The sequence below is a fragment of the Tetrao urogallus genome (genome assembly GCF_951394365.1).
Source record: "Tetrao urogallus genome assembly, chromosome: 2".
Lineage (NCBI taxonomy): Eukaryota > Metazoa > Chordata > Aves > Galliformes > Phasianidae > Tetrao > Tetrao urogallus.
Genome location: NC_136814.1, coordinates 69,835,868 through 69,850,282, shown reverse-complemented (window position 1 = coordinate 69,850,282; position 14,415 = coordinate 69,835,868). Strand labels below are relative to the sequence as shown.

Genomic DNA, 14,415 nt, shown 5'->3' with positions numbered 1-14,415 from the left:
TGCATAAAGGAAGGATTTTGTACTACATCATATATTTCACACTGAAAAAATCTAATGCAAAACATTCTTATGGACATATTTTTATTAAACATGAAATGTAACATATCCATCAATATTTTCAGCATATTTTTCTCAGGACAAATTTTGTATTTTTTCCCTATAAATTAAAAAAGTCATCTATTTAAACTGCATCAACACACATGGGCTACAGAACATTTTTTCAAAATGAAGATTGTAGCCCTAAATTTGCGCAAATTATGGTGTCTTTTATTTTGATGTGTCAAAATTGAATTATGGCAGCTCTAGTAGGAATAAAAGAGATAAATATGACTTCTGAAAGATGAACCAAGAAAAGACAAAATTTTATAAAGGAGTAAGGCCACTGTGGCTAACTCTGTGTTACCAGAGTCAATACAGTAGTCACTTTCAATTTTTGAGTTGTCTTGAGGTTAGAAGTTTTGTTCCGCTAAGGCAAACTCACTTTTTGGGAGTCCAAAATGACCAGATATGTTGGGAGAAAGACAAGTTCTTTTTAAACAGATTTTTCAGATCACCTTACTTCAAAGTCAGATAACTCATAGCATCAGACACCTCTGTTGTGGCTTGTGCTGAAGTACTAGCTGGTATAATATTCAGGTAAATATCATACTGTTGGTCCATGCCAAGATAACTGTCGCTCATGAGATACAACGTGTAAATACACCTAAAAAGGCAAAAAATAGAGTAATTAGTTTGGCAGTTAGGTTTCAGCCTAATCATTAAGAGATCTTAATTTTTAAATTTGTCATACTTTCCAGGGGTCTCTGGAGTGTAAAAAGCAAGAGAGACAGTATTTCTATTTCTGACATATCCAGTTCTCTTCAGAGCAATGAGTTCTTTTTTGTCAACTTCTCCCAATATTAAAAACCATCCTTCATCTTTAACTTTAGGGAATCGAGGAGCCACTGCTTTACTGTCTTGCTTTCCCTATTCAGAAAAAGAAACAGTTTAGTAAAACTGGAAGTTTTTTTTAAAATATCATTCTTTCTTGAATGAGAAACAACACAAAAACAGATTCGTGAATTTTTATGTAATACAATAATTTACAGATACAAATTAAAACACTTTTGTTATTTCTATCTAGATGAAGGCTTTATCTCAAAACAAAGAACAAAGAAAAACAGTTCTAAGGAAAAATAAAAAAAGAGCAACAAAACAGAATAAAAGATACTATTTCACTTTTTTTGTAGGCTATTAAAACTTGCATAAAAATACTGTTCCCCTTTCTGTAATTTCATCTAATGTATTCCCAATACTATTCTCAGCAGAAAGGTTAATTGTAAACCTTGTGTCTTTAAATAACACTAAACAATATTGTTCAAGATAAATATAAAATAAAATAAATATAAATATAAAACAGCACCTGAAGTATTTATTAAATGTTGCGATAGCAAAAAGAAAGACTATTTCAGTGATTCTTTGAGACAGTGACTTTACTGCTGAAAGCTGAATATACAGTGATGCACACTTGACCGTCGTTCATTTTGTGCTCTGTAGGTGGAAAGGTTTTTCTGAAGATTTACAAAGAAGAAAAAGCACCACTATAGCAATGAAGCTTCTGCAACAGTTTGATACAGCCATTTCTTACAAAATAGGGCTCAAATTCTGGGAGAGGTTTATAAAGCAGTGATCACTAAAAGAAATATTCCTGCTTCTCTCACACTTTCAGTGGCTTCTGGTTAGGGAGGCAGTTTCAGTAACTGGAACAGCAAATAAAAAGGCTTATGAAAGAACTCTAAACTTTCCTACAAATGAGAAAGTCTCCCCTTGAAACTAAGGTGATTTATATAAAATGTGAAGAGAATATGTGGAGAATATCCTCAGTAAAGGGCTGAGAATGTGTTACAAGTAGAAACATATTTATAGGTGTGTATGTATGTACAGGTATGTACAGGCATGCAGTATATTTGAATATCACAGGATCACTTAAAAATTGGTTTGGGAAACAGGATATGTAAAAATACGAGAAGTAGGAGTTTAAGGATGGCAGGTACTTAAATACTGCCTGCAAAGTTATTGTACCCACTGTTATTACTCTATAGAATCCAAGCATGAGTTCCTGGTTTGTAAAAAAAAAACAAAACAAAACAAGACATTTTTTTTTCATTATCTTAAATTGGTCTAGGATTTTATCTAAAGAATCTATTTATTATCCTACTGCAAAAACCACTTGCTTCACTACTAATATAGAAAAGGCTTTGAAAGTGTTTACAATTTGCATAACTCTCAAACCATAAAAAAAATTGTTACTCTGTGTAAAGCATTACTGATAATGTAAATGGATTATTGGAAACTTGTGCACTTGTTGAAGGAAATGATAAATTCATGTACCTGATACCCCATCTGGGTTCTCTGCAGATGTATCTGGAGCACATATTCTTGATCAGCATGTAATTTGATCCATCTTTTGTCATCTCGTGTGTCTGGTATTAAAGAGGGAACAGGCACTTCATTCTGTGGCTGAGCTGGGTCATCCCAACAGCCCTTAATGCTCAGGCTAACATGTAGAATTGGCAAGCGGGACAAGAAATTCCAAGCCTGTAGGAAAAATCAGATCCCTGTGGATTAGAAGATGACCCATACAATTCAGATTACAGTCATTATAATAATAACAATTCAATGTGCAGCCAATATATTTATTCTACATCAAGAATGATTGATTTGTATAGGAATACTATGCTTAACAGCATGACTCTTAGAATCATAAAATACTTTTCCTCAACCTCTTGCTCTAATTACTTCTAAGCAAATAAAACAAACGTGAAACTTTTCAAGCACATAAGACATGCCTCACTAAGATTACTGATGTCTGAACACAGGAAAAATTCTTTACCGCTTCTGATTAAAGTATTTATTTCTTATAAGCCACTTAAAAACTAGTATAATTAAGTTCTAAATTAAACTTCCTTAGCATAGCCCATAAAGAACAAGACACTGCAGTTCTAATTAGCAATGGGCAAACCTCAGAGAGTTCAGAGGATCAGTTCAAATAATTAACAAAAAATTTAACTGCATATCCAAAGTTATCCTGATTTTTTTTTTTTTTTAAAGATTTTCTTCCATCCATCTTCATGAACTCTTCTTTTAATCCTTTTGAAGAATCTTAAGTCTGTCATTTCTCATGAACTGGAACAGGCCCTCAACTTTCATCTTTGTACTGAGAACTGTTGCTAGAGACATACGCTTTGCATAGGTGAATGTGACAATTTCTTCAACCTCACATTCATGAAGCACTCAGAAAATGCAACCCTGTGTATCTTCCATGTTGTCTTCATCAGACAAGCAAAAGCATCTCTGAGAAGTTGTGATAAAAATGGAAGGAAGCAATGTAGGCTTTCATTTATTAAATTCAGCATAGTCACTTAAACTGTGTTAGGAAGAAGAAATACTCAACTTTGCTGTGAAATGGAAGCAGTGATTTGTGGCCTCACTGTGGGTAGAGAAGATAGATGAGGTAGGCACCACAAGAAAAATGAACAAAGAAAAAACAATCGTCACATTCTGCCTTGCCCCTCTCCTCCCCTAACCAAAACAAAGCAGGGATGAGCACTTCACTGTTTTCAAAATAACATATAAAACGCTAGGTAAAGGGCAGAAAGGAGAACAGGGAAAGAGGAATATTGATCTTGCTAAAGAGCCAGCAAATGTCAAAACAGAACCTTGTGGGAATGAAGAGGTAGACATAGTCACATGGGCAGTACGGTCATATAAGAGAAATGTTTTATTTAGAAAAAGGCTAAATTGTACATATATGTATATGTAATGTATTGTTTTGATTATCTTGTCTTTCAACAAGACCTATTTTCATTTGGATTGTGTTTGATGTGTCTCTGATTACTTTTTCTGAGGTGAAAGGTCTTGAACCTTAATAAAAGGAAGATCAACTTCATACGTTGTCTGATTGTCTTAGGACGAGGGGGCATGACTTTAAGCTGAAAAAATAGGAGATGTAAGTCAGATGTCAGGTGGAATTTTTTTTATGCAGAAGGTGGTGAGGCACTGGAACAAACTGCCCAGAGAAGCTGTGGATATTCCATCCCTGGAGGTGTACAAAGCTAGGCTGGAGGGGAGACCTTGGATAACCTGATCTAGTGGTTGGCAACTCTGCCACTGGCAAGGTGGTTGGAATATTCTATGATTCTATGAAAAGATAATTTTGCTTTTTTGGAGACATTGCTATCAAGATTTATATTTACAATATCCATACATAATTGGGGATACAGCAGCCAGGGTAAGTAGACCTAAGATTGCGTTGCCAAACAGAGTGGAAACAGAGTGGCAGAGTATGCCTTCCTTCCATGGCCTCCATGCCAGCTTGTTGTTCCCCCTCCATCCCCAATGGATGTACTGCCATACTGTGGTTGTACTGCTAGATGGATGAGCTTGCTAATCATTTGGCAACAGAATTTACTTAGATCAGCCTAAAGCTGATTGTGGAAGCATATTCCCTAATCCTGTGAGCACTCTGAATAAGCATGAATCTTCAGTACCACTGAATGAAGTGCTCCTACCTCCTCCCCTGCTGGCACAAGCATTCATGTAGCTGCTTGGCTGCAGGCCATTTTGACAGTCAGCAAGAGGGTTGATGTGAGCCCTCCTCTCCTTGTCCCTAGATGCTCCTTCCCACCTCCTTACTTGATCCATCCACAGCATTTGTGCAGCTGTGCGGTGAGCTGGGTCAGGAGAGGTGAAAGTGGCACGGGGAGGGCAGAGCTGCCCATTTCAGCTGCAGTGCAGACTTATGTTGGATTAAAATGGCTGCATTACCATAGCCCGGCCAAACTAAATGAGAAAACTGATTTAGGCTAAAACTAATCTCTTTCCTTCTTCCCTCTTCTGTGCTGCATGAACAGCTGTGTCCATTCAATGGAGAAGATGGGGAGGGCCAGCTGTGAGCGCTCATGGAGTTGCAATGTAAAACAAGACACTGATGAATTTTACTGATGCAATGCATTAAGTGTTATCTTAGAAAGGGCAGGGAAATTATAAGAGGGAAGATAACAGCTATAAGATTAAGTGAAAAGATATCTCCCCTTCTGTCCCAAGCCTGAAAGAAAAAAAATAGAAATAAAAGGCAGTATCTTGAAGGAGAAAGATATTCTTAGTTTCTTGCCAAGATTTTTCTACAGTTAGCACAAAAGACCATAATAAATTCACCTCTAGCAGATCATACTGGATGAGACTACTTGGGTAGTTACATCTTAACATGCAAATAGTTTTCTGATTAATGTAAAGGTTTTTAAGATTGACTTTACTGCAGGAACTTTACTATTATGTGAAATTCTCTATGCACCAAAGCAGAGTACTGCTGTTTCAGTGGAGGTACCATGTGCTACACCAGCCCAGTGATCACCCCTTTTGTTGTATTTCAGATATCATTTGCCTTGAAAACTTTTATACTTATATCTTGCAGGATGTGGCCTGTTACAATTACATTAGAAAAAAGTTTAATTTCAGCAGAGGTAGTATTAACTCCTTTTTTTTGGTACTACCTGTTGCTCCACTGAAGATTCTGATTCAGTCCTATTAATACTGTACAATGCCAATATATTTTATGTGTCAAAGGTCATCAAGTTCTCATGTACCCTTGACAGTACAAACAAAATATATAAACTCAGAATAACTTTGTAATTGGATAAGAAGGTATTTGTAATACTTAGCTATCCTGGCCTTATATTTTTGAAAATTAAAGGCAAAGTCAGTACTCCATGACGATAGAGGTACCATTGACAACAGGCTGCCTTTTTATCATCCATGCAATTTGGAGAAAATAAAGCAATGCTTTTTTTCTTGAGGAAAGAAGTCAAGTAGTAGCAGATGAAAATGAAAAATGAGATTATAGAAACACAGACACTTCCCAAGTAGAAGTACGCAATACTAGAGCAGCAACAGCAGTCTTTCAATCTTGAGATCTCTTTTTTTTCTCTTCTGATAATATAAATATCAGGTTAGTATTTTAGAAGGTGCCTACATAAAGGACTTAGAAACTGAAAAAGCATTGCTAAACAAATACCATACAGAAAAAAAAAAACAACCAGGAGTTATTACAGAGTTACTGCCTAAATAGTTTCTGCATTTAGGCTGTCAGCTTTTAAAAGCTAGCTGAATTTTTAGTAAAGTTTAGGCTTTTAACCAGTATTTGGAAAATTAAATTCAGGTTCCCACATCACTTAAGTATTTACTGACCATTTTAATTTTTTTACTTTTAACTATATGTGACATAAGCATATATCGTCCCTTTAAGTGTATCAGTGCATCTAGTATGTGCATTTATATATACTACATGTCCTTAGCCACCAAACTCATAGATTCAAATCCTAATCATGCTAGAAATTCTTCATGAACATTTGCTAACACCATTAACAATTTTGCCAATAAACCGTCTCCCCAGGACTTATCCTAATATTCCAAATCCATAAGCAGCCTCAAGAGCTGTTACTTAAAAATTAATTAACAATCTGCTTAAAAAATATTTTTTTTCTTTCCAAATGTGATATTTTTTCCCATTTTTCTTCTCTCCTAAATTTATAAAGGCCAATTTTTTTTTTTTATTTTTTTTTTTAACCATTTTCATGCTAGTAACAGGTTTACAATACAGGTTCAACAAATTGCAAGTGACAAGTAAAGATTTATTAGTAAAAGAATGTTTTAGGCATTTTTGTGGTGTACTTATCACTTTGTTTGACTTTGTTGAGGTCTGGTTTCAGAATGCTATGTTTAAAACCTGTAATGTCATATTTTTTCATTATAGAGACTATGTAATTTCCTTATTGGAAGTATTTTCTCTAGGTTGCCCCCTATTTAAATGCACATTTAAAGACTTTACGTATGAAGACACTCAACAGGCAGTCTCAATATAAGTCTTGAATATGTGGAAGGTATTACAATAGATTTTTCATGCAAAAAATGCCATAAATCATACATAAATTTTATGTATAAAAGTTTCACATTTTCACTGACATATGTAACACAGTCATGACCATGCTATAACCAGTATGGCCATTCCGAAGTGGCAGAAATGAAACTTTCTCCTTATATAATACTGAGCCATTGTTTTTTCCTCTCATATGCATCTGTATTTACTAACATAGGCATACAGAGGCTCATTCACAGTGTGAACATACACACCACATACACACAAGCTATTTTTGAGGAAACTGCTAAGACATTTCAATACCAGCCAAACATATTTATCTGAGGATTAATCTTCATCTATTGAATCAGACGAGAACACTGCCATGCATACAATTATTTAATTAGCAGCCAAATCCTCTGCCAGTCAGCAGCCGCTCCAGGCATACTGATGGGGCAGTAGATGCAAATCTCACAGTAGTACTGCTTTTTCTCATTACTACTGCAATTAGCACTTAAATTGATGCTTTAAACATACTAATTTTTGGAATAATTCAGGATTTGTATGTTACCTGGGATCGCCTCGCTGCAGAGACGACACCAGATTGCTACGCAAATTGAAGCACTTTTGAGCCAAATAACCATCATCATATCAGACAGAACCAATTTGCATTTGCTTTTAAAGATAACAGAATGGCAATTTATGCAAATAAATTAAGTAAGTTTACTTCTGAGTTCTCCCTGAACTAATTATAACAATGTTCTAATTTTTTATCACATCTAAAACTTGGACTGAAATCAATGTGTATTATGTTAGAAATCTGTTGTTAAATGAAGCCTTGTTTTGATGTCAATACATTTTCTTAATTCAGAATTTTGATGGTAATTCAGTTACAAATGCAGCTGTTATAGACATTTAAATACTTTTCTCCTTGTTTGCAAACCAGTGAAATGTTTAACTGAAGCTGAACAGTCAAACACAGGACACACTGCTGTCATATAAAAATAATTTGAAGTTTTCCACTTTCATACATTTATTTGAAATCAATAGCCTTATAATGTGAGGAATTCTATAGAATATAGCTGTCCTTTGCTGGAAACCCCTTGAAAAAAACAAATGAAAATGAGACTCTAGAGCAGACTCGACATTTTTTCTCCCCACTGTGAAATGTGAAAATTTCATCTACTTTTTCAGTTTCAAATAGAAAACGACTGCTGAATCTTTTACTAAGGGTATTCTCAAAAAATAAGGTGTGTGACAGACCACTTCAGAAAACAGCTACAATGACATTTGCATTGCATGATTCCTAAAGCATAGCTGGCTCTAAAAAGCTGAATAACACTAAGCAGATTGTACGACCTAGACAAGTATCTATAGAGCAAGGAGATGTGTTAATACCAGCTATAAACCACACAATGTTACTGGTTAACACGGAATAAGAGAAGACGGTTTGAGAAGAACCTCTGTAAAGCCAGCCGTGATTTGAAATTAGAGCAATGAATGCATAGCATTTTATACAGAAAATTACATTATTTACTGAAGGGAAGAGAGTATTTCTTTTCCCAACTACTCTTGCTTTCCAATCCTACTGATAATGACCACTGATAGGAAGCATTACCTGTGAAATGTGTGCTGTTTGCAATTCATTGTCCACAATTGAAGCAAACACATTTTCTTTTCCTTCACAGGCAGCCATAAGTTCAGGAAGACACTCGATAGGACCTTGGTAACCTCCATGCAAACTCTTCCTTTTTCCTTGGCTCCACTTCCTGATACAGAAAGCAAAACACAACTACAGGTAAGAAAAGCAAACATTTATTTTCCTTACTTTGCGTGGTAAAACTTGATGCTGTTTTGAAATCTGATCATTTATTTTTGGGCAGCATTAATTACTGCACCATCTAGACATCAATAGAAATTAGCATTATCTATGATATGATGGGTACAATATATTTTTACAATGGATTAAAATAAAGAGGTAATTAATATATAGAGTTGCATTTGCTAGAACTTGGAACTCTTCTAGTGATCTCTTGTTCATTTCTTTAGAATCATGGTTCTCAAAATAATTTGTGAAGGTTAATTACTTGATGAACACTGAAAACAGAAATATTACTTGGGAAAGCATCAGTGTAATTACATAATAATAACTGTTACTATCATGAGTTTGGTTTCTGTTACACTAATGAACATTCTTGGGCACAATGAAATTCAAACAATACCAACAGCCAAGTTTTAATGAAACTAAAAAATTGCAAATGCTTAGAAGAGTTACTTACTGAAAAAGATAAAGGTGCTGTACTTCTATATTGGGCACAGTAAGCAGGGAAGAGTCGTGTACCCATCTGCCCTGAACTATCATCTGCACCAGGTTGGTTATATTCAGAGCAGCCACCAGCCAGCCATGATGTGCTGTGACATCCAGCATTGCCTAATAAGAAAAAAAGAAAATGTAAGTATATTTGTGTACCTGGTTCATACAAGAAAGAACATTTATTCAGAGTTTAACTAACAAGAATCTCTAGGCCTTCAATGGAGGAATTTACTTCAAACCCTAGTGATGGGAGATCAGTTTGAATTAACCTTGAATAAACGGATTAAATCTTGCATCACCATCAGCCATTACCCTTGTGATGGTGAGCAATTTACACCACATTTTTTTTTAGTTTGGGAGCAGACAGTGGGCCTTTTCCTTAAAAATAACCTCTCTATTACATAATCCCACTCAGAATGAAAAGAATAAATCCCAAAGTTGACTGTAAAGGAAGAAGTTACAATTAACTGTAGTATTGGGTTATACTTTGACACGAGTTTTACGAGAATAGTGTAAATATTAAAAAACTCCTTGTACTATTTAAGAACATATTTACTTCTATTCCAAAATTAATACTAATGTCACTTACCAGTAGCAGCTGTAATTATTCCCATTTTAAACGTAAGGACTAAAATAAATATCTTCCGAATGGGACTAGACAGAAACCTAAATAGTTTTTTTTTTAGCTTAATGGGCATATCAAAGTTTTGTTCAACACTGAAGATTACAAAATAGTAAATAGATTTTGCAAGTTGAATAAGATTGGTCAGAAATAACATGGATTTCAATTTTTGTATTGCATACAGTTGTCTTGAGAATGAAGGATGTCTGGCTGTCTCTCTTCTGGTATCTCTGTTCTGAATCTGAAAGGCCTTCCCAAGTAACATAAAAAAAAAAGGAAGCAAACAACCAAAAAAGCCCTGACCAGCTACACATCAAACTCCAAAACTGCTAGTGGTCATCCTTCCTTTCCTGTCTTGTGAGTTCCTGTATCATTTATACTTCTAGCTGCTGTGCTTTAGAGAATGCAAGTAAAAGGTATGCCCCAAGTATCATAGCATAAAAATCTAACTGCAAAATTCATTAGAGTATGTACGGTGAGTAGTCCTACTAAGATAAAAAGAAAAATGCTGATTTTAAAGACAAAAAAAAAAAAAGCTAGAATGAAATTTGATATGATTAGTCTGAAAGAGAATTTAAGAGTTCTTCCAAAGGAGAACAAACTGAACATGAGCTTTTGGTTTCAACACAGTTTTTTTAAATGGAGCATGCAGTTCTTTGAATAAATGCTATATTTTCATACTGTCTACAGTACATGAAAACAACTGATATAATTTATTTCCATAAATTAGCACTTCACCTGGTGAAGTAAATTATGCTATATGCTTATTCTCCTGCTAATTTTGTTGTTTAATACCCTCGCCATAACAATAAAACTTGGATCTTCATACTGCAGCTCTCTAACTCAGTAGAAAGTCAGATATTTAAAAGTGGTTTGCCATATAGTAAATTTGCAGTTTGATCAAAATAATGGAAAATGATTTTTTCAAGAAAGCAAGAACATATTCTGGCACACTGAATAATTTCCACACTTCTTTAAGTACTGTATTGATATTAGGAGAACTATAGTTTGATTTCAGGACTAGGATTACGTTTCCATGGGCTTTTCTTTTCAAGACAAATTATGTTCTTTGAATCTTAGATAGCACATACCTGCATCATTTTAACCTATTTTCCAGACGCTAGTGTAATGACGAGGAGCTGTCTATGTAAGTCTTTATGTTTAATCAAATGTTTTACAGACAAACAAAAGGCAGCATTTACTTAAGGCAAACTAAACAGTGAAATCTTCTTTAAACAAAGGAGTTGTTTACACACGCAGAGCTATTTCAATTAAATTACACTGATTCCGAAGAAATGCTGAGTTTAGAGACACAAGTTAGTTTCAGTCATGGCCCATCGCACAGTTTATCTTAGCAGTTTATAATGCAATTTCAACAGGTTTTATTTCAGATCAGGAAGATAAGATCAGTGACACTTAGAAAAATATTTAACCTGTAGTCTTGAATTACACAAATGATGTCACATTTCTTTGGAATTGTGGATAAAGTGCCTTTCAGCTAATAATGATCTAGATTTAACATTTAAGTTGTCTTTTTTTTTTTTTTTTTCTTTTTTTGGAGGAACAGTCATAGCATTCTGAAACACACATTCCTAGTTATCCAAATAGTACCTCTCAGCTCAACAGTAATAGTTTTCTTGGCTGCCTGAGGTAATTTCCTGGTATGACTATTGTTAAACATTAGAAAATAAGATTTTACTAGAAATCACACTTGAAAGGAATAGTTTCACGAGTTATAGATATATGGAGCGGCTTACATAATTTTTAGTCAGATAAAGAATTGTTCTCAGAATTTTTCAGAGTGAATCTAACATTTTAAACTTACAGGACACAATCTTCTTTAAATCTACTGGATGAGTCAACTTCCAAATTTTGAAAGACAGCAAAGCATCCACATATGTCTGTGCCTCTTTGAGCCTGGTGCCCAGGCAGCATTTCACCTCCCTCCTGTTTCCAACCTACTGATTCACACTTTCTCCTTTCTGCTATTCTGAAATAACCTGAAACATCATGCTCCTCAGCCATGAAACTGTAGCATATACATTAATAACAATAGGTGAAGAGATATCCTGTCTTTTTTATGAACAGCAAGAACATACTGAGCTGTATATTTAGTCAGCATAAAGCAGTGGTGTTTTCGTAAAATTCTTCTGAGGATACATGTATAACACTGTTTTCATTGTTTTCCATTTTTTCTTTAATCTTTTCCCCTACCCCCACCTTTTTAACAGAGGCTTGAAAAGGGAAAAGGAAGAGAGAAGACGTCAGAGAAAAATAAATCTAAAACAAGCTATACACTGAAATTAACTGGAGGATCCTTTCACATAGAAAATCTCCTAGAAATTGATAGAGGCCTGCAGATAGATACCCCGTAGGGAGTGTGTGTGTGAGACTCTGTGTCCCACATTGTTATAATGAATCCACATGGCAAATCCTCTTTTCCTCCTTATTTTCTGCTTCTTCACCCATAGAATTTATTCACAGCATCTCTATCTGGATGTGAAATCCAAGACAGTGACATTGTGAAAAAGTCAGAACAATGGTAAAGTTGGCTTGTTTCATCTACTGCCTTGGAAACCTACACATGCTTCTTTTTTCTGCTAAGTGTAAAGCACACAGATGCTTGATGATACTCAAGTAATCATTGAAATTCCTATAAAATCAAGGTAACGAAACAAGTTATTGTCCTCCCTTCAAGTCAGTGTTTTTTTTTTTTTTTCTTTTTTTTTTTTCCTTGGAACTGATTAAGAATTTTGTTCTAAACTTAAAATGGCACAAATTGGTTATCTACCTAACTACCCTCTCAATTTCTTTCACAGGATAATTTCACCATAGGGAAAACAAAGTGAAAGAGAAGAAAGAAGTGAACAAATGAATATAAGTGTAAAAAGAGAAATTATAAAAGTGCTTTTACTTTCAGAAGAAAATCGTACATTTTAGTAAGCCAACAATTAAAAACAAAACAACATCAACAGCTTTTTAATTTAAGTTTGAAATGATGGAGTAGACAGAAGTAGTCAAGGGATCTATCACTTGATACAATAAAAACTGTTTACCATCATATTATTTTGGCCTCTTTCTGCACTTAGAAAAATAAAACCAGAGGCTTATACTGAGATGGTTTTGATGGAAGAATCAGGTTTTAGCTTTTAAGACTTTACAGTGTTACTCTCTGACAAACATGAAGCAATAACAGCAATTATTAAATGAGTTCTTTAGCATTTTAACCATCATTATCAAACATTTCTTGACTCGTACTGACAAGAGAAGTAGCTTCCTGTAAACCACGGCAGGGCTAGAATGAAAATGCTGATGCTCAATAAGTAAATGATATAGTTTATCAGGTATGGCAAAGATTTTCATTTAGGTGATAGCGCTGAATGTCAAAATGTCTGGATCAGAATATCTTGCTATGTGTTTCCTTATACCAGGAGTCCGTAAGTAGGAAACCCTCAACATCTGCTATCAGTTTTCCATCATCTTATTTTCGAGAGCAGTGGTTAGTTCAACTACCAAACTTTTAAAAATTATCAAATAGTAACTCTCTGGTCTAAAATAAATCTGAATTTTTACAGCCTGTCTCTTTTTATCCAAAGTTATTACTGATGCTTGGAATTTGAATGATGCTGTCTGAGGGAAAGAAAAGAAGGAGGCAGGGTGCAGAAGAGGTGTGTGTATGGCAAGGAAGAGAAGTGATAATAAAATGTTCTTTTTCTTTGTCTTATTTTTTAAGCACTCTGAATGTGTATTAAAAACAAAACAAAACAAAAAAACTGAACTAAACGAAACTGTTCCCTAAGTAACACTCTTTCTTCCCTTATTTAGGAGATTTGTCTAATAATAGAAATATCCTGATTGCAAATCTTATATTTTTGAAACTTTTTGCAAAGCTGTAACATTGTTTTGGTATTGATTTCACATCCTTCATTTGAAAGCCAGACATTCTGGATCACTCTTGTATGACTGGATGGGTGGCACGGGACCAGAGACTGCACAACTAGCAGAATTTCTGATCTCATCAAATGACTTCAATAACTTTTTTCTTTAAGATAAGTTACTGAAGTGTTAAAATGATGCAGCTTGCATCTTAAAAGAAATTGTATACTGCTTGGAGTAGTTTACTGAACTCACCTGTCATACAGCTCTGAATATACTAAGAAAATGACTTAAATACTGTAAATATCAATGTAAACATTGTATATATAAATTTTAACATTTATATATAAACATGTAAATATTTATATATTATATAATAATATTTAGCAACAAAGCTAAATGAACAATGAGAATTGCTCTGGATACAGAGGCTAAGCTAATTTATGGAATGACATTGTGGCTGAGAATTACACCTGCTAAAAGCGAACTGTTATAATGATGCCATGTTTTGGTAGGTGAGAGCTGCACCTTCACAAATACTTAGGGTGAGATACAGGGCTCAAATTTTTCTACCATTTAAATGTTCATTTTACTTTTCATACCAGTGCATCATAGACTATGGAGTTTTCTTGAGCGCCCTCATTCAGGAAATGGAAAATTTCTGTACTATTGTATACAGCACTCTAGACTTCAGTTACAAATAAAGGTTTA

General features: G+C 34.5%; 1 protein-coding gene across 1 annotated transcript in view; it reads right to left on the bottom strand.

Moving 5' to 3' along the window:
• Window positions 1-555: 555 nt before the first annotated feature.
• Window positions 556-14,415, bottom strand: part of ASCC3 (activating signal cointegrator 1 complex subunit 3) — a gene marked incomplete at both ends in the record, with an annotated part of 243,679 nt that continues 229,819 nt past the window's right edge. The window contains 5 exons of the mRNA XM_079532681.1: window positions 556-703; window positions 791-966; window positions 2,371-2,577; window positions 8,511-8,661; window positions 9,172-9,323. Of these exons, the coding sequence (XP_079388807.1) occupies window positions 556-703; window positions 791-966; window positions 2,371-2,577; window positions 8,511-8,661; window positions 9,172-9,323 (834 nt within the window). The remainder of the gene's footprint in view (window positions 704-790; window positions 967-2,370; window positions 2,578-8,510; window positions 8,662-9,171; window positions 9,324-14,415) is intronic.